At 42.1% G+C, this 26242-nt stretch overlaps 1 protein-coding gene across 1 annotated transcript in view; it reads left to right on the forward strand.

Moving 5' to 3' along the window:
• The window catches only part of P3H1 (prolyl 3-hydroxylase 1), a 798122-nt gene that overhangs the window by 117028 nt on the left and 654852 nt on the right, over nucleotides 1-26242 (forward strand). The window contains exon 3 of the mRNA XM_044061892.1: nucleotides 13741-13930. Coding sequence (XP_043917827.1) covers nucleotides 13741-13930 — 190 coding nt within the window. The remainder of the gene's footprint in view (nucleotides 1-13740; nucleotides 13931-26242) is intronic.

Here is a 26242-nt window from a genome sequence, read left to right on the forward strand (position 1 = left end):
GAAGAGTTTTTTTCTTGCAATTCGGAAATTGATACAGATGAATACAGACAATTGGATACGAGTTCTATTCCTATAGTTAGTACCTATATGCCACCTCAGAGTAATGAATGTATTAGATATTTTCAGAAATCGCTAACACATAATGTAGAAATGGAATGTGATAGATTTAAAGGTAAGAACAAAAAGGCAGGCATGTATAATCTTACTAAAATGGAATGGGACTGCTTGAATGATTTAAGTAAAAATGATAAGATAATATTCAAACCTTCTGACAAAGGAGGGAAATTGGTCATATTAAATGTCAAGCAGTACTTAGAGATGTGTTATGAACACTTGAATAATGAGAATATATATGAAGTAATAGATATGACACAGTATAATGAGGCACAAAAAAAGTATGAATACATTATTGATAAAGGGTATAGATTACATTATTTTTCTTATAAAGATGTAAAAGAAAAATTTAATATTAATACTCCTAGAATGCCATGTTTTTACTGCATTCCAAAAATACATAAAAAAATCTTTCCACCACCAGGACGACCTATAGTGTCAGCAACAAATGGGTATTTAGAAAATATTTCAAAGTTTTTACATCTGTATCTGATGCCTATTGTGTGTAAATTACCATCCTATATCAAAGATGTATTTGACTTTATTACAAAGATAAAAGATATATATTGGAAGGCAGATATGTATTTTGTGGTAATAGATGTGGTGAGTCTTTATACGAACATAAGACATGAAGATGGAAAGATGGCTATCAAGTATTTTATGGGTAATGAAAGTGTGGTGAATTATGTAATGGAACTGTTTGACATATGTTTAACCAATAATATGTTTGAATTCAATGGTTCCATGTATAAACAGAAGCAGGGCACTGCTATGGGGGCAGCTTTTGCCCCTAGCTATGCAAATGTATTTATGGGATTTTTTGAAGATAAATACATATATACTAATGCTTTTTTTAAAAAATATGTACAGATGTACTATCGTTACATTGATGATTTGGTGTTTATATGTAAAGGGGGACAATCAGAAATTGACAATTTTTTAACAGAAATACAGGACAATGCAATGAATATTAAATTTGATGGGCTACAAAAGGGCCAAGAAGTGCAATACTTGGATATTACAATTATGGGAAAAAAAGGACAAAAAATAGAGTATCAAATACATAGGAAATTCCAAGGGAGTGGCTCTGTATTACATGGTAGTAGCCATCATCCCTTGCATATTATGAAAGCGATTCCCTATACAGAACTGAATAGGGTAAATAGATTGTGTAGTAATTCTATAACTAAGGAAAAGGAACTCATGGCAACTTGTAATAAATTTATACAAAGGGGTTATAATCATTATAATATAAATCAGAGTTTGGATAAAGTTAAAAAATGCGGAAAGTACTATGCTGAGGGGGTGTGGAATACATTACAAGAAAGTAAGGACAATGTATATTTTGTTTCCACATTTTCTATAGCCTCCAATAGTGTTAAATATTATGTTTTAAATAGTTGGAAGCTATTACAAAAGGAAGTAGAGTGTCTAACAAATAAAAACATAGTTTTTTCATACCGTAGGGGAAGAAACATACAAGATTTTTTGATACATAGCAGGTTTAAAATGGTATGTCAGCCAATGTTGTCACAAGTTATGGAATATGGAACAAAGAGATGTGGGAAATGCACTATTTGTAAGTTTATTGTAAAACAATTTTATCAGATTAATAATACTGCATTTGAAATTAAGGGAAACTATAATTGTAATTCTATGGCAGTAATATATGGAATTGAGTGTGGTTGCAAAAAGTTTTATGTCGGGGAGATGAAAAGAACATTGACTTGTAGGATAAAGGAACATGTAAGGGATATTTTGAAAAATAAGGAAACTAGCCCCTTGGCAGGGCATTTTCAAAAGTATCATGGGGGAAAGGTGGAGAATTTGAAAGTGTCAGTATTAGATAGTATTGAGAATTTAAAGTATTTAAATGAAAAATCTATAAAACAAATACTTAGGAAAAAGGAATTATATTTTATATTAAAATTTAATACGCTCAAACCTAATGGTTTGAATAGTGACTGTTCATGGAAAAGTTTGCTGTAATGAATGTTTGTTAGAAAAACAGCATTTTATGTAATTTTATTTGGTCTGCTTTTTTAAAAAAATGTATGAAAGAGTTGATTGAATAATTGTAAATAATTAATCTGTGATAGTAGGTGCTTAAAAGAGAGGCTAATTGCTTAGTTCAGTGAACTATCTACTCTGAAAAGGCTATTTGCCGAGGCGCTAGAGAAGAGAACAGAAGTGTGGTTTTTCGTGTTACTAGATGTAACTACAACCTTTGGATTAAAGCTTTTTACAAAGTTGCAACGGAGTCTTCTTTCGTGTGGTATAACAACAGTTTTCGAAACTTTTTGTGGTTTTTGAATCTGTCAAAAAGTCAAAGTTCTGAATGGTGACACTGCAGTCTATACTTCCCTTTTTAGAGAAAGACAATTGGATGTGCTTGATAGACCTTCAAGATGCTTACTACCAAAATGGACAGGACATCAAGAAGGTACTTACGCTTCCAGCTGGGAGCCAGCCATTACCAGTTCAGTGCTCTGCCCTTTGGTCTCACTACAACCCCCAGAGTGTTCACCAAATGTATGGCAGTAGTCACGGCTCACTTGAGACATCTAGGATTATGTGTGTTTCCCTATCTAGATGACTGATTCCTGTCTGCCACCACCAAGCATCTACTTCTGCAAGCCAGGGAACTAACTTTGGATATATGCAATCAACTGGGCATTACAGTAATTTTTCAAAAGTCTGTCTTTTTGCCTTGTCAGCATATTACATTTATAGGAGCAGATCTGGACACTTCATCTATGATAGCACTTCTTCCAACAGAAAGAGTTATAGCACTCAGAAAGCAGATACTTCACCTCCTTCCCAAGAACAAAGTGAAAGCAACGATAATTCTAAGATTATTAAGAACAATGGCCTCCATGGTTACACCGGTCCCTCTTGCCAGAATGCACATGAGTATCCTTCAGTGGCTGTTATTTCCCAATGGTCACATCAAGAGCTTCCAATGTCTCATCTGATCAGAATCTTGCAAGAACGACTTAAGATGGTGGATACACTCCACTCGTGTGACAATAGGCAGACCCTTTGTTCCAGTTCAACCAATAGCTACAGTGACCACGGATGCTTCCCAGATAGGATGGGGGGGCATTATCTGGGAACAGCAGTCCAAGGTACATGACAAGAACACGAAGCTCACTTTCATATAAATGTTCCAGAGATGAGAGCAGTGCTTCTTGCGTTGCAAGCACTTCAAGACTCTCTCCCTCTAGGGACTATTGCTATTCAGTCAGACAATATGTCTGTGGTTTGGTACATAAACAAGCAAGAGGGGAACCAGATATTACCCCCTGTGTTGAGAAGCCCTAAGAGTATGGCAGTGGGCAGTTTCTTCCCACCACTTTGTAATCACAACGCACATTCTGGGGAAGGCCATCGTGATAGCGGACAAGCTGAGCAGAGCAATCCTAATGCCTCACGAGTGGTCTGCCAGTCACAATGTAGCGGAAATGATTTTAAAAACATGGGGACAGCCTAGCTGCATTTTCTTTGCCACTCCCATGAATGCCAAGTGCAGCAACTACTTTACCCTAATCCCCCCTCCGGGGGAGACACCGAGAGATGCTCTTGCTCACGATTGGCCCTCGGGACTTCTATATGCCTTTCCACCATTTCCTCTCATACCCAGAGTACTTCAGAAAGCACAATGCTCGGGAAGCAGGATAATTCTCATTGCTCCTTACTGGCCTCGCCAAGTTTGGTTCCCCTTCCTTTGAACTCATCTTCAGGAGAAGCCATGGATTCTGGACCCACTGCCAGATCTGCTGACTCATATGTCAGGGGAGTTTCATCCTTCTCTCTATACCCTAAAACTACCAGCTTGGCTGCTCCACTTCCTAATTTAGTCAGGCTTCACAATTTCACTCCTACAGTTAGACATATCTTAATGTCCTCGCACAAAGCTTCCACTAGTAATCTGTATTCTAGTAAATGGAATAGGTTTTCCCTTTGGGCACAAGATAAGAACATTGATCCTTTCCCTGCACCTATTCATTCTATTTTGGAATTGTTGGTGGAACTATTTCAACAAGGCGCAGCTGCAGCAACCATCAAGGTTCAACTTGCTGCAATTTCAAATTTTCATATTGGTGATTCTGCTTCCAACTTAATGTCACATAGGTTGTGCAGAGCCTTCTTTAAAGGTGCTTCCTTATTATGACCTCCCTTTAAGGAACCCCTTTCTCCTTGGGATCTAAATTTTGTTTTGTCTCATCTCACGTTACCTCCCTTCGAGCCCTCTTCATCTTCAGACCTCAAGTTCCTTTCCTGGAAGACCTTGTTTCTAGTGGCTATAACTTCTGCTAGAAGGGTGACAGAATTGCAAGCTCTTTTTATTAAACCACCATATTTGATTTTTCAAAAGCATAAGGTATCCTAACGTACAAATCCATCCTTTCTACCTAAAGTCTGTTCTCCAAACAACATAAACCAATCCATAGAACTTCCAGTGTTCTTTCCTAATCATAGCAACAAGGCAGAGTACAAATGACATCAACTGAACGTGCATAGACAACTCAGATTCTATTTGCATAAAACCAAAGACTTCAGAAAATCAGACCAATTATTTGTATCCTTCTCTGATGCAAAAAAAGGATCTTCGGTCTCAAAAACTACTTTTCCCAATTGGTTTTCAAATTGTATTACATTCATCTATAACTCAAATCACAAAGAATTGCCTTTCAAAGTGAAGGCACATTCCACTAGAGTAATGGCTACGTCATCTGCTTTTCAAGGCAGAATTCCCATAGATAATATTTGTGCAGCAGCTATTTGGTCTACTCCACATACTTTTATCACTCATTACAAAGTGGATTTGGCCTCCAGGGACAGGGCATCAGGGCATCCTTTGGTTCCATGGTGCTTAAAGGTGTACTCCCGTGAGCCACCCAGGGAAAAGGTGCTAGGGACGCTGTCCCATCATTGTAAGAATGAAGGCGAGATAGGACAACATAACATGAAGAAGTTATGTACTCACCATAACGGTCCATGTTTGTTGTACATCTTGCCTTTCATTCTTATGAACCCTCCCTCGTTCCCCCTGTCAAAGACTCCTTGTTGACCTGGTAGATTTTTTACTACTTTCAGGAGTTCTTTGTCTCAGCTTGTTCTCCTTCCAGTACATGTAGTATGGACTTGGATACATGTTTATATGTATATGTTTGTAGATATGTATATAGTGTACATATTGTTCAGTATTAGCAGCAAACAAGATCTGGGGAATTACACCACTGCATTGTGGGATACCTTCTTGCCACGAGCCAGGTTTGAGACTTTCAGCTAAGTATTCGGCCGAGTCAGAGCCAAGGATTGGCGCCGAACTCATCATTGTAAGAATGAACGACAAGATGGACAACAAACATGAAATGTTATGGTGAGTACATAACTTCTTTTTTTGAAATTTCAAGACTGCTACTACCTACAGTACAAGGGAGTAGCAATGGGTACCAATGTAGCCAGTACTTGTACAAACTTAGTTTTGCCAACTTGGGAAGATAATTATGTATTTGATTCTTGTAACCCAGATCTTAAAGATGTTTTATTTTTATAAACATTGTGTAAATGATGTTTATGTTATGGAACGGTTCAGTTGAAGCTCTTGAATAATTTGAGAATTACCTAACATCAACTGTTGATTTTTTTTAACTTTTAAGAAAACTTACTCATGAGACCAGCCTGGAGGTGTGTGTGTCTTTAATATACAGTGGATATAAAAAGTTTACACACCCCTGTTAAAATGCCATGTTTTTGTGATGTAAAAAAATGAGATCACAATAAATAATTTCAAAACTTTTCCCACCTTTAATGTGACCTATAACCTGTAGAATTCAATTGAAAAGCTAATCTGTTAGGGGAAAAATATAAAAAAATAAAAAACGTACAATACTCTGGTTGCATAAGCATGCACACCCTTAAACTAATACTTTGTTGTGTGTGCACACCCTTAAACTAATAATTTGTTGAAGAACCTTTTGATTTAATTACAGCATTCAGTCTAGTGGGTAGGAGCTCAGCATGGCACATCTTGACTTGGCAATATTTGCCCACTCTTCCTTGCAAAAGTGCTCCACATCTGTCAGATTGCAAGGGCATCTCTTGTGCACAGCCCTCTTCAGCTCACCCCACAGATTTTCTATTGGACTTAGGTCTGGGCACTGGCTGGGCCATTCCAAAACTTTAATTTTCTTCTGGTGAAGCCATTCTTTTGTTGATTTGGATGTATTATTGGGGTCATTGCTGTGTAGAAAGGTGACATTCCTCTTCATCTTCAGCTTTCTAGCAGACGCCTGAAGGTTTTGGGCCAAAAGTGACTGGTATTTGGAACTGTTTATAATTCCCTCCACCTCGACTAAACCCCAGATGTTCATCGTGCATACAGCTGCAGTCACCACACTTGGGTTATCCTGCCGTCAGGTGGGTCCTCGGTCGGCCGAATTCCAAAGTCTAGGTCCGGCGTCGGTTGTCGTTGCTTCTTCCCTGACGTCAGTGCGGCAGGGGTATAAAAGAGGCAGCCAACGCCATTTTCTTCAGTCTTTCTTGCCGCACAGTGCCCGAAGCAGAAGCAGTTCGCAAGTGCCGGTCGGCCAGCTCCTGAGATTTACGAAAAGTATTTCAGATGAAGTCTTCTTTAAAGCTAAGTACCCCATTGGGGAAACTTTTCTTGCCTCAGACCGATGTCAGACAAAGTTAATAATTGCATTTCTTGTGCCAAGCAAATACCGCATAAGGATTTTCACTGTTACTGCATACCTTGCTTAGGGCCAGACCACGACGTCTCGGCCTGCCGTTTTTGTGCTAGGTTTAAAAAGCGCACTATTAAGCGCCGGGTGGAGTTCACCCTTCATTATTTTGGCAAAAAATGTAATTATATCATGTCGTCGGATACACCAACGCCAGTTTTAGGCAAAAAACGCAAGGATAAATAAAGCACCGAGTACGGAGATCACGCTAAGGCCGACTACCGGTTCTCCGGTTCTCAGCGAGGCGCCTATGCAGCCCCTGACTACCAATGAAATTATTTTACCGGCGACTTCAGTACCGGAGGTCGCAGGTTCCTCGGTCTCCATTCCCACTGCAGATACCAACGCCACTCTTGGCAGAGAAACGGAAAGTTTAGCGAGGCCTGCCATTTCTGAAGGCGTTTTCAGGCCTACCACCTTCTCTATTAAATCGTTCGTTCACTAAATCTAAAGCTCCAATGAAAATTAAAAAGCAGGATCCTCAGACCCCCTCTCAAGGCCCCATGCCTAAAAAACAGATGCTTAAAATGGCTGAGGATTTGATTACACTCATCAGGGGTTCTCAGCCCCCCTCAGACAAAAGACCCAGGTTGGAGGAAGACCACCCTTCCTCAGACCAGGCTTCTATTAACTCAGACCTTTCTGAGGACCAGGATTACGCCTATTCCCCATTTGAAGACTCTGATGCTGAGGAGTCCATTCCCTCGGTCTCCTCCCCCTGAGGACTACTCTTTTGGGGAAAACCTACATACATTGACAGAGCACTTCCACTGGGAAGGCCAAGATTACTCAGATTCCAAGAAAAGGCTCAGGGAATTTCTGCTGCTTCCCCAGCATAGGCCCCTGGCTATTCCTCCTGTCTTAGATATTTTGGATGATGTGTATGCAGAAGCCAGTCTTAATCCAGACTCTTTACCTCCTGCCCCTGTTAAACCAGACAGATATTACCGGGTTCCTGATTCTCACCAGTTCCTTTATAAAAGCCCTTCTGCTGACCCAGAAACTATTTCCCAGGGTCCCAAGGGGATTAAGGCCTCTACTGCTAAAAACCCTTTACCTTCAGAGAGAGATTCCAGAGCATTAGAAAGGTGGGGGGAAAAAGGTGTATACATCAGCCACTTTAAGGGCATTAAACTGTCAATTTCATATGTTAAAGTACCAGCAGTTCTTGCTATCTCAGCTGAAAAGCAAAATGACACAAACAGAACAACCAGATTTGAAAGAGTTGCAGGATTTGTTACATGGAGCAGAACAAGTGGGGAAACATACCTTACAGTGTGGTTTTGATGCTTTAGAGGCCTCATGTAGAGCTGCTGTCACGGGGTCTGTCATACGTAGACACGCTTGGCTCAAAGAGCAAACCTTACCAGATCATGTCAAAGCAAAGTTATTAGATGCACCACTACAAAAAGATGTATTGTTCGGTGTTAAAGCTGAGGAGGTGCTAAAGAAAATGGAGGAAAAAGCAAAATCTATGCAAACGGTTAAAGATTTCTTGCAGGTGCAGCCTCCACGGTTCAGCAGAAACTGGCCTTCAAAAAATTGGGCCTTTCCAGCCACGGACAAACCCCAAAGGGGTAGATACAGATGCCCAAGGGGTAGAGGACAACCTCAAGGATTTTACAGAGCTAGGCAGTGGCAAGCACCAGCCCCAGGAGGTGGAGAAGATAGGCCACAGTCATTTAGAAAACAGACGCAATGACTTTCCCCTATGCCTGCCAAGCAAAACTATAATGGCAGCACCTTTGGGCAGAAAACTGGCCTTATTTTCAAAAAACTGGCACATTGTTACACAGGACAAATGGATTCTGGATATTATAGACAGAGGCTACAGGTTCCACTTTCACACCCTTCCAAAAATGAGAGGCATGCCAAACCTGCCAAAAAAATCAATGGGCAGAGGCACAAAAACAAATTTCCGCTCTCATGGATATAAAAGCAATTCAAGAGGTACCTGCAAAAGAACAAGGTCAAGGTTTTTATTCAAGACTATTTCTGGTACCAAGGAAGGACAAAGATTGGAGACCCGTCCTAGACCTATCTATTCTAAACACATATCTAGAGGTACCAAAATTCAAGATGCTCACATTACAGCAGCTTCTTCCCATGCTGGGCAATGAGTCTTGGCTGGTAATGTTGGACCTCAAGGAGGCATACCTGCATGTCCCTATCAGACAAAATTGCAGAAGATACCTCAGATTTCTTGCAGGTTCAACCCATTATCAATTCTCTGCATTGCCCTTTGGCTTATCTACTGCAGCCAGAGTGTTCACGAAATGCCTGGCATCAGTAATTGCTTTCTGCAGACAACGAGAAATACAAATCTACCCATATCTGGACGACTGCCTGATCCAAGCGGACAGCAAGGACATTCTATTGCAGCATCTGGCGTTTGTAATAAAACTGTTAAACTGCCTGGGGTACACAGTGAACAAAAAGAAATCAAAACTAATACCCTCTCAACAGATAATTTTCCTGGGTGCCAGCTTAAATACAAAGGCCCAGATGGCTTACCTCACGCCAGACAAACAAGGGCAACTGTCTCAATACTTCAACAAAATGGCCACTTTAACCAGGCTAACTGCAAGGAAAATCCTGCATGCTCTGGGGTTCATGGCATCTTGCATCCTACTAATACCCTTAGCAAAGCTGCATATGAGGAAACTACAATGGTACCTCAAAAACTTATGGTCTCAACACAGCCACAGCTTGAAAACAATTTTACCACTCATTCCATGCCTTCAAAAGGAATTTTTGTGGTGGGCTCAAGCATGCCAAAGAAACACGGGTCTCCCTTTCTGTATACCACAAGCAAGTCAAATCATCACAACAGACGCCTCAGACTACGCCTGGGGAGCACACATGGCAGATCAGTGGATCCGGGGAAAATGGTCCCAAAAACAGATGAACCTACACATCAACCAAAAGGAGATGCTAGCTGTGCACAATGCTCTTATGACCTTCAAGGACCTACTGTATCCAGGCCAGCTGTTAATAAGGACAGACAACACCACAGTCATGTGGTACATAAACAAACAGGGAGGGATGCATTCATGCCCCATGTGCAGGCAAGCTATGACCCTGTGGAACACAGCATTGGAATTACAACTTCAACTACAGGCACAATTCCTGCCACGGAAGGAAAACACACTGGCAGACAACTTAAGCAGAAATATGACAGACCCACACAAATGGAAGTTGCATCCTCAAGTCTTCTCAAAGATAACTTAAGCATGGGGACAGCCAGACATAGACCTATTTGCTACCCACAGAAATTACCAGTTGGAAAAATTCTGCTCAAGGGCCTATCATCCACAGGCCTGGAAAGTGGACGCACTCTCTTTCAATTGGACAGCATTGACAGTCTATGCCTTCCCGCCTCTACCTCTATTGACCAAAGTTCTATTAAAAACCAGAGCAGAGAGGCCACAAATGATTCTCATTGCTCCAGATTGGCCACAACAGCACTGGTATCCTCTCCTAAAGTGCCTGTCACACTCACCACCATGGATCCTACCTCAAGTTCCTCTTCTGTTATCCCAGCACAACTACAAGACCCTTCACAGCCAGCTCAGAACTCTAAATCTAGCTGCATGGAAAATACCTTAATTTGCCAACAGACTCTCCTCTCCAAGGAGGTACAGGATGTCATCTTGGAGGCCAGGAGACCCTCTACTAGAAAAACCTACTCCGCCAAATGGAAAAGATTTTGTTCCTGGAATCAAGCAAAGGGCCAGAATCCTTGGGTAATAAATATACCTCAGATTTTACAGTACCTAGCTGAGTTGCTAAACAGTGGCCTTTCCTTCTCTTCCAGCAAGATCCACACTTCAGCCCTCAGCACGCAGGGTTTCGGAGCTACAGGCCCTCATGGCTGTGCAACCATTCATCATTTTCCATCTGGACAGGGTTTCCTTATGAACCAACCCTACCTTCATGCCAAAGGTAATATCCAGTGTGGCTTTGAATCAGACTATTCATTTACCTACCTTTTATCCAAATCCACAGAACAAAGGGGAGAGGCTGCTACACTCCTTGGACATTCACAGGCAACTTCGTTATTACTTGGACAGAACAAAGTCATTCAGGAAATCTGAGCAACTCTTTGTGTCCTGTGCTACAGGTGCTCAGGGAAAGGCTATTTCCAAACAGACTATTTCAAAATGGATAGCCCACTGCATATGCTTTTGTTATTCATTTCATGGAAAATCAGTGCCTGGATACATCAGATCCCACTCCACCAGGGCTACAGCTACCTCAACAGCTTTCCTCAGGGGGGTCCCTACCAAGGACATTTTGGAAGCAGCTACTTGGAGTTCAGTGCACACTTTCACCAAGCACTTCCACCTGCCACTATACTCAAAATCTAGAGCGGGCTTTGCCACAGCAGTCCTGCAGGGCATTCTAGCCCCTTCAAATTCCGCTTAGTACCAGCCACCCTTACTTAGCTTTGGGATTCTACCCAAGTGTGATGACTGCAGCTGTATGCATGATGAACATAGTACAGTTTTGTACCTACCATAAATGTAGATGTTCGAGTGCACATACAGCTGCAGTCCAGGTTACCCTCCCTCCATCCCCTCTTAGAACAGGGCTTATGACAAACACCCTTAACATACAACCTATTTGGGTATTCCTTTATGGTGTATTTGCTTGCAACTACTGTTTGAATTTATCTACTTATGTATGTTTGCATAACATCATGTATTGCCTTCCTTTCTGGGGGCACCTGACATCTGGGGCAAAAAAAACTGAAGAAAATGGCGTTGGCTGCCTCTTTTATACCCCTACCGCACTGACGTCAGGGAAGAAGCGACGACAACCGACGCCGGACCTAGACTTTGGAATTCGGCCGACCGAGGACCCGCCTGACGGCAGGATAACCCAAGTGTGATGACTGCAGCTGTATGTGCACTCAAACATCTACATTTATGGTAGGTACAAAACTGTACTTTCCATCTGAAGAAAATCAACCCCAAAGCATGATATTGCCACCACCATGCTTCACTGTGGGGATGGTGTTTTTTTGGTGATGCAAAGTGTTGTTTTTGTGCCAAACGTACCTTTTGGAATTGTGGCCAAAAAAGTTCAACATTGGTCTCATCAGACCATAACAGATTTTCGCAAATGCTTTTGGGAGACTTGATGTATTGTTTTGCAAATTTTAGCCATGTATGGATGTTTTTCTGTGTAAGAAAAGGCTTCCGTCTTGCAACCCTACCCCATAGTCCAAACATATGGAGAATATGGGAGATTGTTGTCACATGTAGTACACAACCAGTACTTGTCAGAAATTCCTGCACCTCCTTCAGTGTTGCTCTACGTCTCTTGGCAGCCTCCCTGACCAGTTTTCGTCTCGTCTTTTCATCAATTTTAGAGGGACATCCAGTTCTTTCCAATGTCACTGTTGTCCCATATTTTCTCTACTTTTTGATGACTGTCTTCACTGTGTTCCATGGCATATCCAATGCTGTGGAAATTTTTGTTGTACCCTTCTCCTGACTGATACCTTTCAGCAATGACATCCCTTTGATGCTTTGTAAGCTCTCTGTGAACCATGGCTTTTGCTGTAGCAGACAACTGAGTAAATGTCAGGAAAATCGTACTAGGACAGCTATACTTTATTTGGGGTTAATCAGAGTCTCTTTAATTGATGGCAGGTGTGTACCCAAGAAGACTGAATGTTATAATTAAATCAAAAGGTGCTTCCACAAAGTTTAAGGGTGTGCACACACAAAGTATTAGTTTAAGGGTGTGCACACTTATGCAACCAGCGTATTTTTTATATTTTTTCCCCTAACAGGTTTGTTTGTTTTTCAATTGAATTGTACACATTACAGGTCACATTAAAGGTGGGAAAAGTTTTGAAATGCTTTATTGTGGTCTCATTTTTTATATCACAAAAACCTGGCATTTTAACAGGGGTGTGTAAACTTTTTATATCCACTGTATATTGAAACTCCACCTTCTTTGCCTTTGATAGCCACAGTTTGGGCTCTGAATGTATGATAGGATGAGTAACCAGGTATAGCTGGGGTGCTCTCTGCAGCTTTGAATCAGGTTTCTGTGACTGCACAAATGTCAGCATCTTCCAGGGTTAAGAATGCTTCCAATAAGTGCAGTTTCATGTTTAGACTCTTAGTGTTTAGCAGCATGACCTTTAATTTGCATTTTGTTGAAATGTTTATGCTGGTTTTATCGACCTCAGGACTTTTCCTAGAAAAGGCACTATGGGGGAGGCAAGGGCCTTTGCCAGAATTCTCCCCTAGAGATGTCAACATCCCGCAAAACGGAATTATGCAGAGTAATGATTGGTGCTAAAGTCATGGTCTTAAACTTAATGAAAAAAAATGCATTATACCCTTTGGCAACGTCGGCGTCCCTGCTAGCTACCACATAAATAACATTACCCTAAGTACAACTTCGGTGGTGAGAGATCTGGGCTCACATGTTGACAGCAACCTTACCCTTGATCACCATGTCTCCTCAGTGGTAAGAAGGGCATTTTATACTGTTCATCTCATAAGTAAGTGTATTGCCTCCAGAACAAAAGGAGGTCATAATCCCCCTGTACTCTTGCCTCATCAGGCCAATGCATAGATCATGGTGATAAAAATGTTATGCTTGTTTTGGGGATTACAGATATAAAAATAACTGGATTGGCAGATCGATAAATGACACATACATTTGCAGAGTTGCTTACAAGTGGCTCATGGCTGATTTTTTTGACAGACAGCTTTTTCTGTCAAAATGCAGTGTGACCCACTGTAAACTTTTGTATAAGTTTTCTATTTTAGTAGTATCTGTCTCTGTCTGTCAGCTGTAACACTATTTAAGATATTTGCAAATCAGGCTTTGTGACTTTTACTTGCAGGACGAATTTCGCTTAGGAGTGATGTTGTACACAGATGAGGATTTCACGAGTGCTGCTGATCACTTTGAGAAGGCCCTAGAGAAATACTTTGTGGCAAATGAAGAGTGCAGGGCAATGTGTGAAGGGCCTTATGACTACGAAGGCTACAATTACATGGATTATAATGCTGACCTCTTCCAGTCTGTTACAGGTAAATTTACAAGACTTTCATAATTTTTTGCTTTACATTGCTCTTAAGGTAGAGGGCTTAGCATCCATTTTTTGGGCACACAACAAGTTAGTTATGATCAGAGACTCGATCATCAGTTTCTTTCTTTCCTACCCTGGGACAGGGCCCTAGAAGTCATAGCCTGTTATCCTGAGTGAGGGCACAGCAAAGGATCCAGGCACAAATCTTACTTGATGACTGCCACAGTCTTCATAATGCCATTAGAACTGAGTTTGTTTGGGTTTCAGTGGTTTAAGATACTTCTGTGACTGCATTAGTTATGATCAGAGACTCGATCATCAGTTTCTTTCTTTCCTGCCCTGGGACAGGGCCCTAGAAGTCATAGCCTGTTATCCTGAGTGAGGGCACAGCAAAGGATCCAGGCACAAATCTTACTTGATGACTGCCACAGTCTTCATAATGCCATTAGAACTGAGTTTGTTTGGGTTGCAGTGGTTTAAGATACTTCTGTGACTGCAGAGTAATTGCATGCTTACAAATCTTCTCCTGATGTTAGACATCACTTACCAAGCACCAGGAATGGTGGACAGTTCACAGTAGCTTATTAATGGTCCTCATACTTCTGTAGCTAGATGCACCAGACACTTTACTGGCAGGATGGGAAGCCTACATGGGATCCCACACAGTGCAAATGGTTTGATCCTTTCCAGAGAAGGTGCTTCATATCAAAGACTAGCTAAGAGCAGTTTTAATGGCTGTGAGGGCCTCAGAGATAAAGCCGTTTCCAGAAGAATCACTCCTTATTTTGTTCAGACAACTATCTTGTTGTTTGACACCATACACACACACACACACACACACACACACACACACACACACACACACACACACACACACACACACACACACACACAAAAAGAAAGGAATAGGTGGTCATATCTCTAGCCATACAGGTGATATGCATGTGATGGTGAAACATCCTCATAGTGTTAGATTCTCAACAGTTCACATCCCATGGTTAGTTAAATAGCTTGAAGACTTTCTGAGTCACTCCTCCACTCTTCTTGTAGAGCTGCCAGTTTGGAGGCAAAGCCAAATCTGAGTCTTTTAGAAATGGAGCCAGTAGCATAGCTAAGGTGGGTTAAATGGGGCAGTCATCCCAGGCACAAAGATCATTCGCCGCTGCATTGATGATTAGAACTGAATTGCTTAGTGCTCTGTTTGTGACATAAACTGTAGCAGCTGCTTTTTATACTTTAAAAAGGAAAGAAGGTTTTTTTTTTTTGTTTTTAGAACTGAAACATTTTAGTGATGTGTGTGTGTGTATGGCATAAATTTATGTAGCAGCTACAAGCTACATTGTAGCAAGCAGCTTGCTGCGGTTTAAAAAGGAAAGAAGATTTTTTTTTTATAAACAGAAGCACTTTAGTGCTCTGTGTGTGACATAAAGTGTAGCACTTTGTTATGATTTAAAAGTAAATGAGAGGGCGCCGCTGATGCTTTTATACCGAAGACCAACAGAGATGACGCCGGTGGAGTGCGACATCAAGGAGGACGGACTTTGGAAATGAACTGGCCGACTGCAGGGCTGCCTGACCACAACCAAACCCTTTGTTATGACTGCAGATGCTATCCAGTTCGATATCTACATTATGGTAGGTAACTTTTTTCTTTTTAAGACCTGTTGATACTGGAGCTCTTGGTGCTCAGTGTGTGGTATAATCTATAGCAGCTGCTTGCTACAAATATAGCAGACAGTTTGCTATGGTTTAAAAGGAAGGAGGAGCAGTATTTATAGAACTGAAGCACTTAATGCTGTGTGGCAGAAGACCTTTGCTTTACTCCTCAAATTACAGTTTTGGGTGAAGGCACTAGATTGGTAAGATGGCACTGGTAGCTAGCTAGCTACATGTCTGAATGGAGCTCTGCAGAGGTAAACCTGTTTTAGACAGTGGAGTAAGTAATGCTCAACTGTTCTTCTTGGCACCGTCCACTCTATGACATGGTTGATGTCCATTTGCCTTCCCATCTTGTCTGTTGTTCTGTGTCTTATTTCCAGGGTTTAGGGAAGAAAGCCCAAAATTAATTCTTTATCACCAGTTAATAGCCCAGGAGAGCACTCTTTTGGATATGCAAGTCCCTGGTGGTATAGGAAGTTCTTTTAGTCCTAGACAACAATGTTCCAATGGTAAAGATGACAGTCAACTCCAACTCAAAGCCTGACTCCTGCTGTAAACCCCTTTTACCCTGCTTGATCTCCTGGTTGAAATGTCAGTAACTATTGAGCCTGTTAGGAAACTTCTACTCAAAACGCTTTTGACATAAAGTTGAAACTGTTCTCAGCCTAGCTAGAGTGGAACCTAGTATAGTTTCATTCTGTCAACCTATAGGTAATCTGACATTCAGTTGTCATCTTATTCTATAGTCATAGTAGATGTATCCACTTTTTTCTGTTCGTTTTTCACTTGTAGAGGGCAGAATTTTATTTAGCACTGTCAGGTTGAACAGTACCTTAATGGAGTGCTGCATCACTGCCTTACTTTGAAGAAACCTTAATGGCCATGAGATCTGAACTTCACAATTGACAGGTTTGCCTATATGCTGTTTCAGCCCAGTGGCTTAGTGGTAATGAAGTTCATCACCTAGAAAAAAACTCTTCTTTATGGCTATCATCTGTGCTTACAAGATCTTGCAGCTTCAGGCTGTCATATGCAATGCACCGTACAGTATATTGTCTTTCATAAGCTTTCCATATCCCTTACAACTGCATTTTTAAACCAGTGAACACAACAGCAGGTAAGGGCATTAATTGTAGACAAAGCTAACTGCTTTTTTCTTCATGTAACGCAGGCTTCTTTAGAACTAAGTTACTACTAAAATACAGCATATTTGAATAGTAAATGTTTACATGACACACCTAAACATCACATGACCACTCTAAAAAGAATACAAAAATCAGTATTTCTGTTGAAAACAGATGTTGCTTTTTTGATAGAATGGTAGCGGTCAATAAAATATATACTTTGTGAATTGTCCAGTGTAGTCTGTCATGTTTAGTGTTCTACTTGTGACTGCTTTTACTTTGGCAAAATGAGTAGCAAACAGAAGCAGGGAATTTCAGAGCATGTTAGTGCAATTAAAAATAAAGATATGAAGAATGCTTTGTATAAGCACTGTTTAAAGGATTTTAAGACATTTCCCTTTCTTCTTGGAAAAAGTAGTGATGGCTGAGAGAGGTGGTGATAGTGATTTGCTGTTAGAATAATCACGCAATAATGCCCAACAAAGCATATATTACTCAGTAAATAACACATGCCAGGGGTGTAATGAGTCCCGTTCCCACAGGAGGATGGCCTGTACACCCTTGAAAGAGCATTATTTGCATAGTAACACAGACCTTGGAGGGCATTATTGCACTTAGAGAATGTGCTGTCTGCAAAATTGTTGTGTTTTAATTGTTTTTTATTACTATATTATTATAATTATTGATGTTAAGTTGTCAATCTCGCCTTCATTCTTGCTGGATGGGTTCGGAGCCGAACCTCGGCTCCGACTCGGCACTTGTTAAGCTCGAGAGCTAATTTTACCAGCTCGAGGCAACCCTATATCCCATGATGCAAAGGCGGAGATTACTCAGGTCTCGTTTGCCGCTTCGCTAATGAGGTGCCTTCTTTTACCAGCTCTAGGTAAGTGAACTTTTTAGAGACTTTTTGTCTACCCCCTTTAACTTTATATATATAAATATTATATTTTGTTAATTACCGACTCACTTTAACCCTATTCCTGTCAGTGTTCCCTTCTTTTTGAGAAATATTCCCTTACCCCTAGTTAGGCCTTAGGCCTACCCCTCCCTAAATTTTTCCTGTCAGGGATATTTTGTGTGTGACTGTCTGTTATCCCTGTTTAATTTAATTTAATTTAATTTAATTTGTTGGACTGAGTGTTTTTGTGTGTGAGTGTGTTACTGGTGTTTCATCGACACAGTTATGTCGAAGGACACCAAGGTCTCAGGCTTCAAGAAGTATGACACGTGCTGTCAGAAGATGTCTCTGACAGACGGTCACACTTCTTGTGTTTATTGCCTGGGACCTTCACACCTGCAGGACTCTTGTGCTATCTGTCATGCTTTCAGCCCAAGAGTCCTGCAGGAACGAAAAAATAAGCTCATATTAAGGGGCTTATTAAAGCCCGAGAGCTCCCCGACTAAGTCGGCGCCGGGGAACCCCTCGAAACCTGTTAAGCCTTCGGCTCAGGCTTCCAAGCCGTCAGCTTCAGGTTCTTCCTCACCAGGCTCGAGATAGGCTCCGGCCAGAGCCGATCTTTCCATACCAGTCTCAGTATCGGCTCCATCCGGCGCCCATACTGTCAAGTCCAGACACTCAGTGTCGGCTCTGGCTGGAGCCGACGTATCTTTGGCTCCGATGGCTCCATTGATCTCAAAAAAGAGATCTCGATCCCCTTCTGTTGAATCTATTCATTCGGCTCCGAGATCACCCTTGCTCTCGGAGCGGAGCCATCGGAGCCGATCTTCTCGGTCATCCAGGCTATCTGATCACGACCTTGAGAGAGTGGTGAGTAGACTATTAAAGTCTCAGGCATTGGCCCAAATACTCCATAGCCCATCTCAACAGATGGTAGCTATATCACATCCACCGAACATTCCTCCTTTGACTCTCTTACAGAGCTCGGAGCCGGAGCTCCTCGGAACCGGTACCGTTGTGACTTCGGAGCCGATACCACCCCTTTCGGCTCCGTCATCCTCGGCTCCGATTTCCTCCATGAGACCTTCATTGGAGGGATCCGGGCGTCTAGTCTCTCTCGTCGGCTCCAAGGGGGCGAGTGGCATTGGACCCTTGTCCGACCCCGTTCTCCCTCTCGGAGCTTCGGCGTTGATGAGCTCGGCCCCGACATCTGCCTCGGAGCCTTCCCTCTCGGTGAGGCCTGGGGTTCCTATCTCTTTGGAGCGGGAACTTTCTGGTCTCTCTGACGGGGGAGCCTTCGAGGTGATGAGGAGTGTACTAGCCCCTGGGCTTAGTCAACGGACAGTTCCATCAGCTCCTCCCACTACAGTGCCTGCTGACGTCTCTTCCCACTCTCTTGCTGCCGGACCCAGGATCCAATGCCTCATGTTTCCCCATTGGAAATATCTTCCTCTTCCGAGGCTTCTCCTGATCCGTCAGGAGAACCTCCCCGTAAGAGGACATGTAAGAGGAAACATTTAGACTCCCCTGAGTCTACTACATCAGATACTGACTTGGATGAGTCAGAGGGATCCCCAAGGTCCTCCTCTGAGGAGGTCTCATTTTCAGACATCCTTGAAATCCTTAAACAGAGGGGGAACTGGCCCTCCCTTAATCCCTCCGAGGACGAGTCATTATACCTGGAGGCGTTCGGATCTCGACCCTCCACCTCCTGGGTGTCTCCACCTTTCGACCCTCTCATGGAGGTAGTGGCTTGGAAGGCGTGGATGGCTCCAGATTCAGTGGAACCTATCCCCAGGAAACCTTCAAAATTTATTACTGCCCCACAAGATAGACAATATTTAACAAAGGGTGTCCCAGTTGATGCCATGGTGGTGGCTGCTGCCACCAAGAAGGAATTAGCTGATCCTTCAGTACCTGTCCATCCTCCTAATAAGGATTCTAGGACTATGGGCAGGTACGGTAAGCGGATTTTTTCTTCAGCGACTTTTGCCATGAGATCGCTGAACTACTTATGCCACTTCACCCGCCTTCAAAGAGATGTTCTTAAAGAGTTGGGAGAAGTTTTACAGGATCCGTCAGCTGCTGGGTCTCAGGATAAGATTAGCTCACAGCTAGGAATCCTTAACTCCATTGCTAACTCCTCCATGCGGCTCATTTCTTATGCAGCCGATGGAGCGAGTAGGGCCGCAGGCACAGGAGTGGCTTTAAGATGTCAGTCCTGGATGCGGCTTTGTAATTTTGCAGACCCCTTCAAGGCGTCTTTCACAAACTCCCCTTTTGATGGCTCGACCTTGTTAGGTCCTCAAGTGAAAGACACTTTGACTAGATGCGAACAAGATGGCAAGACTCTTTCTGCCGTAGGAGTCCTTTTCTCCACCCCTTCTAGACCTTACCCCAAAGGACAGAAGGGAGGGAAAATGTAGTTCCGCAAATCTCAAGGAGTCACGCCTGATGCACAAAGTCAGTTTACCCCCAGAGGCAGAGGGGGTAACAATAATAGACGCCGCCCTAGGGGCAGAGGTGGTCCGCAGAATCAGGGTAGCAGAGAGCCTCTTTCTGACAAACCCTTCCAGCATCCCTGAGATGTTGCCTGATTGTCCGCCTTCGGAGGCAGTCGGGGGAAAATTATCGCTGTACCCAATAGCCTGGCTTTCCCTTTCTCAAGACAAATGGGTACAGTCAATTATATCCGAGGGTTACTAAATTCCCTTTATTCAAACACCAATTCAACAAAAGGGAACCCTTCCAGACGTTCCACCCGGTCTAAGGGAACTAGCAGTACTAGAAATATCAAAACTGCTAGTAAAAAGAGCCATCCAGCCAGTCCCAGCGGACCAAATAGGATCCGGAATCTACTCAAGGTTCTTTTTAGTTCCAAAAAAGACAGGGGACTGGAGACCAGTATTAGATCTGAGCAAACTCAACAAGTTTGTAAAGAAATCAACTTTCCGGATGGTCACGCTTCAGTCCATTCTGCCCTTTCTGGGCAAGGACAATTGGATGTGCTCGATAGATCTTCAGGATGCGTACTATCACATAAAAATTCACAGACGCTCCAGAAGATTTCTCCGCTTTCAGCTGGGGACCAGTCACTTCCAATTCAGAGCCCTGCCCTTTGGACTCACTACAGCCCCCAGAGTGTTCACCAAATGCATGGCAGTGGTTACGGCTCACCTGAGACGTCAAGGATTCCAGGTGTTTCCATATCTAGACGACTGGCTCCTCACTGCCACCACCAGGCATCAGCTTCTCCAAGCCAGAAATTACACCATTCACACTTGCAGAGGGCTAGGAATTTCTATAAATTTCAAAAAATCTGCCTTGTCGCCTTGTCAATATATTACTTTTATAGGCGCAAAATTGGACACCGTACAACTTTCAGCAAGGTTGACAGACCAAAGGATCTTGGACATTCAAAGACACGTCCAAGTGATTCTATTCAGCAACAAAATTCAGGCTAGATTTGCTCTGAAAGTACTGGGTCTTATGGCGGCCGCCATAACACTTCTTCCCCTCGCCCGTTTTTACATGCGGCTTCTACAATGGATGCTATTCATCCAATGGTCCTTTCAACAACTTTCCATGCGTCACGAGATCATAGTAACTCCAACTTGCAAAAGACATCTGACTTGGTGGATATCGTCCCCTCAAATCCATCAAGGCAGACCATTTGTTCCTCTTGCCCCGGTTGCCACGTTTACATCGGACGCCTCCCTGATCGGGTGGAGGGGGCATTATCAGGGCAGAATGGTCCATGGCACTTGGCAACCTTTCGAGTATCATCTGCACATAAATGTTCTGGAGATGAGAGCAGTGCTTTTAACGTTGCAAGCCCTCAATGACTCTCTTCCCCTGGGAACTATTGCAGTCCAAACGGACAATATGTCCGTAGTGTGGTACATAAACAAACAGGGTGGAACCAAGTCCTATCCACTGTGTCGAGAGGCTCTCAGACTTTGGCAATGGGCAATCTCCTCTCACCGGTTTCTGATAGCAACGCACATCCCCGGGAAATCCAACATCATAGCGGACAGATTGAGCAGAGCTATTCTCATGCCTCATGAGTGGTCTCTCAAACAGTCAGTGACGGAAGAGATTTTTCAGAAGTGGGGCCTTCCTTGCTGCGACCTTTTCGCTACACCTCAAAACAGCAAATGCCCAGACTTCTTCTCTCTCTTCCCCCTTCCAGGCCATCCCCCCAGAGACGCTCTAACCCAAGATTGGCCCCGGGGACTTCTTTATGCTTTTCCTCCTTTTCCGCTGATACCTCAGCTAATTCAAAAAGCAACTGCCTTGAGAGCCAAGTTGATTCTCATTGCCCCTTATTGGCCTCGACAGATATGGTTTCCGTTCCTACATCATTACCTCTTGGTACAGTCATGGCATCTGGACCCGGTTCCAGATCTTCTGACCCACCAGTCGGGTCAACTGCATTAATCCATACCTTCTCTCAACCTCACTGCTTGGTTGCTCCACTTCCATCCTTAGCCAGGCTTCCTATGATTTCTAATCCTGTACGGGATATCATAGTAGCTTCCCTAAAATCTTCTACCAGAAAGATCTACACTAGTAAATGGCGACGTTTCTCTTTCTGGGCAAAAGCTAGGAACATAGACCCCTATACTGCTCCAATTCATTCGGTATTGGACTTCCTAGCTGACATTTTTAATTCAGGATCCTCTACTTCCACAGTGAAAGTTCAACTGGCAGCCATTTCAAATTTTCATATAGGCTTTTTGGACCACAACATTATGTCACATAAACTTTGCAAGGCATCTTTTTAATGAAACCTCCAATTAGAGACCCCCCACCACAGTGGGATCTAAATTTAATTTTAGCATCCTTGATTCTTCCCCCGTTCGAACCTGCAGCTGCCTGTTCTTTGAAATTGCTTTCTTGGAAGACACTTTTTCTAGTTGCCATTACATCTGCCAGGAGAGTATCTGAGCTTCATGCTCTCTGTGTTCGCCCTCCCTATCTAATATTCCACAAAGATAGGGTATCCCTAAGAACTAATCCGTCTTTCTTACCAAAGGTGGCATCTCAGACTAACCTAAATCAGTCCATTGATCTTCCAGTATTTTTCCCGAATTATTCTGATAGAGCTACCGGCAGCTCAGATATTATCTGGATAAGACAAAAATTTTTAGGAAATCTGATCAACTTTTTCTATCCTATGCAGAGAACAGGAAAGGCCTTCCAGTTTCTAAGGTAACTTTATCTAGGTGGCTGTCTTCCGTGATCACTTACATTTATCAGCTCAGAGGCAAAGAGTTGGTTTCTAACCCAAAAGCCCATTCTACCAGAGCTCTAGCTACATCTACAGCTTTTCAAGCTAGACTTCCCATAGACACTATTTGTGCAGCAGCCACATGGGCCTCTCCTCATACCTTTGTTTCACATTACAAATTAGATTTGGTCTCCAGAGACAGAGCAAATTTTGGTTCCACCATTCTCAAGAGTCTGTTCCATTGAGCCACCCAGGATAGAGGTGAAAGGGACGCGGTCCCATCCAGCAAGAATGAAGGCGAGATTGACAACTTAACATTTAGAAGTTATGTACCTACCATAACGTTCCATGTCAGTTGTCTTCTCTCGCCTTCTTTCTTGTGTCCCACCCTCCTTCCCCCTAGCCTGGTCAGACCGAGAAGATTATACATCTTCTATTAAGAGGTTATTACCTTTTTCTAGCTGTTCAACTCCTAGTGTCACTAGATTATGTGGATCCTTTCTAGAGGGTTATGATGTTATTTAGTATTTCTTATTTTCTTCCTCCTAAGTTGGAAGAAAATACTGCTATTTCTTTAGCTACCAAACGAGATCTGAGTAATCTCCGTCTTTGCATCATGGGATATAGGGTTGCCTCGAGCTGGTAAAATTAGCTCTCGAGCTTAGCAAGTGCCGAGTCGGAGCCAAGGATCGGCTCCGAACCCATCCAGCAAGAAAGAAGGCGAGAGAAGACAACTAACATGGAACGTTATGGTAGGTACATAACTTCTGATTTTTATATTTTTGATGCAAAATAGTTCCTCTGTCTAATGTTTCAGACCTGCTGTAGTATATGTAAATGGTGTCGCAGGAAGTATTTTACATCCAAAATATAAGATTTAAAAAAAAATGTCCAGATATTTACCTCATTTGTTGGTCCCTTACTCATACAATTTGTGGTTTATTCTCAGTCATTGGGGATTGAAGTCACGAAATGATGGCATACATTTGAGGTTCAGACAGTATTTTCTTCAGGAAGTGCATGTTAAAACACATTCTTTCATTCTAGTAACTCACATTTTCACAGTGTTTAAAATTTGTTCTTATTTTTTTGTTTCCCCCCATACCTCTCAACCTCTAAGCTCAAAAAATCTGGACAAAATAATGGGGGAACAGAGGTCTAAAATTAGGGACAGATTTTAAATATTGCTGTTATAAACATAAAAAAGTTGCTAGAATTATAGGTTTTATATTAGCATGCATTTTGCTAGAATTATTTTATATAAGCATGCATTTTCTAAAGGATAAGAAGTCTAGAACTCAAATGTATGTCACCATTTAGTGACTTCATTCTTCACAATTTGCCAGAAAACCATACATTTTATGAGAAACAATCTGATAACAGTAGGCAAAAATTTGGACATTCTGTAAAAATCTTGACAGTTGAGAGGTATGGCCCTCTCTTTTTATTTTAGGCTTTATCCAGATTTCTTGAGGTAAGAGGTTGAGAGGTTGAGAGGTATGCATACTTCTTAACTGCTGCTGCTACTGGTTGATATCTCTCTCTCTGTCTGACTCTCTCTCTGAAACAAGCAAACACACTTCCTCTTTCATACACACAGCATGACATGCATGCACTCACACACGCAGACAGAAACATAAACGCACGTGTGCACGTGCACACACATTCTTTTTCTTTTTTTTAAATGTTTCTTTTAATTTTACACTTGCTAAACAGCAAAAGCATTACTTAGCGAGGTAAAAATAATGGCTCAATTGATCTCACTTTCATGCATGCATGTACTCACACACACGAACATAAACACGCACACTTTTTTTTAATTTCAGTTTCTTTTAATTTTACCCTCACTAAACAGCAAAAGCATTACTTAGCAACTGTAAAATAATGGTGACATGTAGCTTCCTTGCTGTCCAAGCTCCATGGCACCTTTAATATGCTGCAGCGAAGTGGCGGATTCGTTTTTCAGTGGGTATTACCTGTACATTAACACCCTGCTGGAGAACATTTGTTTTCCAGTCAGGGGCAATGTACAGGTTGTCCATTCTCTGATGTGAATGAATGCAGCAAGTGATGTTTAACGCCTTTGAACATCTGGGTTGAATGCCTATGCAAGTAATGCATGCTTTTAAAAGGAAGACTTAATTATGTCATTTCCTGAAATAATTTAAGTGTTGTTCTGTCAGAGTGTGTAGCTTTCATGGAGTTCATATGTTCTGTAGCATCCAACTCTTATCTTATTTCACTTTTTCAGTTTTTGATATATTAAAAAACACAGTAGCATGTTATGTGGATCTTTTCAGGACATTCTAAAAAGTTTATGAACTGGGTCTCTGCCACCTAAAGGGAAGCTAACCTAAAGTGGTCCAGCTCTCCCGACATTCCTTTGTTGATGGCTTATGCCACAACATTTTGTCTTTCAGAGGTATAGTTTGTTTCTTGTCTCTTTGCTTTATTCTAGAGAACTGTAATAATAGTTGGTGAAATAAGGGCTCATATATTTTGTGTTAATGCAGACATGGATTTGGTATACTTTGTGAGGTGGCAGGGCTTGCCTCCCATACATGGAGTTTAGAGGGACTTGCTTCCCTGCAGAAGTATATGTTCATTTTTTTTTCATTGTGTTGGATTGCTAATGAGTTGTGCTCAATGAGTTTGTTCTTCAGTGGGTCATAGGAAAGCAAATGATACACTACCTGGGATTAAGGGATGGCATAGTGGTTAAGGTGCTTGCCTCAAAGCACAGAGTACAAGGTTTTATTTTCAGCTTTGGTCTTTGTTTATTAAGTAAGCCCATAATAGTCTGCAAACTGCTAAGTATTTACATATTATTATTTGCAAAGGGCAGGAAGTGATTACAGAACTAAAACAAACAAGCAAAAAGTATAGGAATAATAGACATGCCATTTTTGCAGTATGTTTATCAAACAGATAAAATGCATTCATAGACCCCTTGTGCAAAAATGGGAAAAAGGAGTTGTGGATAGATGGATGGATGTAGGCAAGGGACCGACAAGTATGGACACAGAATAAAAAAAAATTAGAAAACACATCGTATCATACATGAAAGTGGTAAGTAAAAAAGCTAGAAACAAATGTACATAACATGGTATAAGGAGAGTAGTTCAGAGACACTAGTTGTACTTGGTTGCACATTTGGGCATTTTTTTTTGTCTCTTTCCCATGACAAAGGGGTTGCTTGGTACCCCTTGCAGATTATTTTCTCTCCTTGGTTAGTGCTGTCTGCTGGTTTGTAAGTATGACTACAGGCCTTTAGCTGTAGGTGAGTGGAGTTAATAAGATGCCCTTAAGTGAAACACTATGTCATTTGTGATGCAGGAGTGATTTAGTAACTTTGAAACATCAATTACAATGGCAGAAAAAGACTTTTGTGCCCATCTA

Source organism: Protopterus annectens, chromosome 2.part0, assembly GCF_019279795.1.
Source record: "Protopterus annectens isolate FY-2018-M chromosome 2.part0, PAN1.0, whole genome shotgun sequence".
NCBI lineage: Eukaryota > Metazoa > Chordata > Ceratodontiformes > Protopteridae > Protopterus > Protopterus annectens.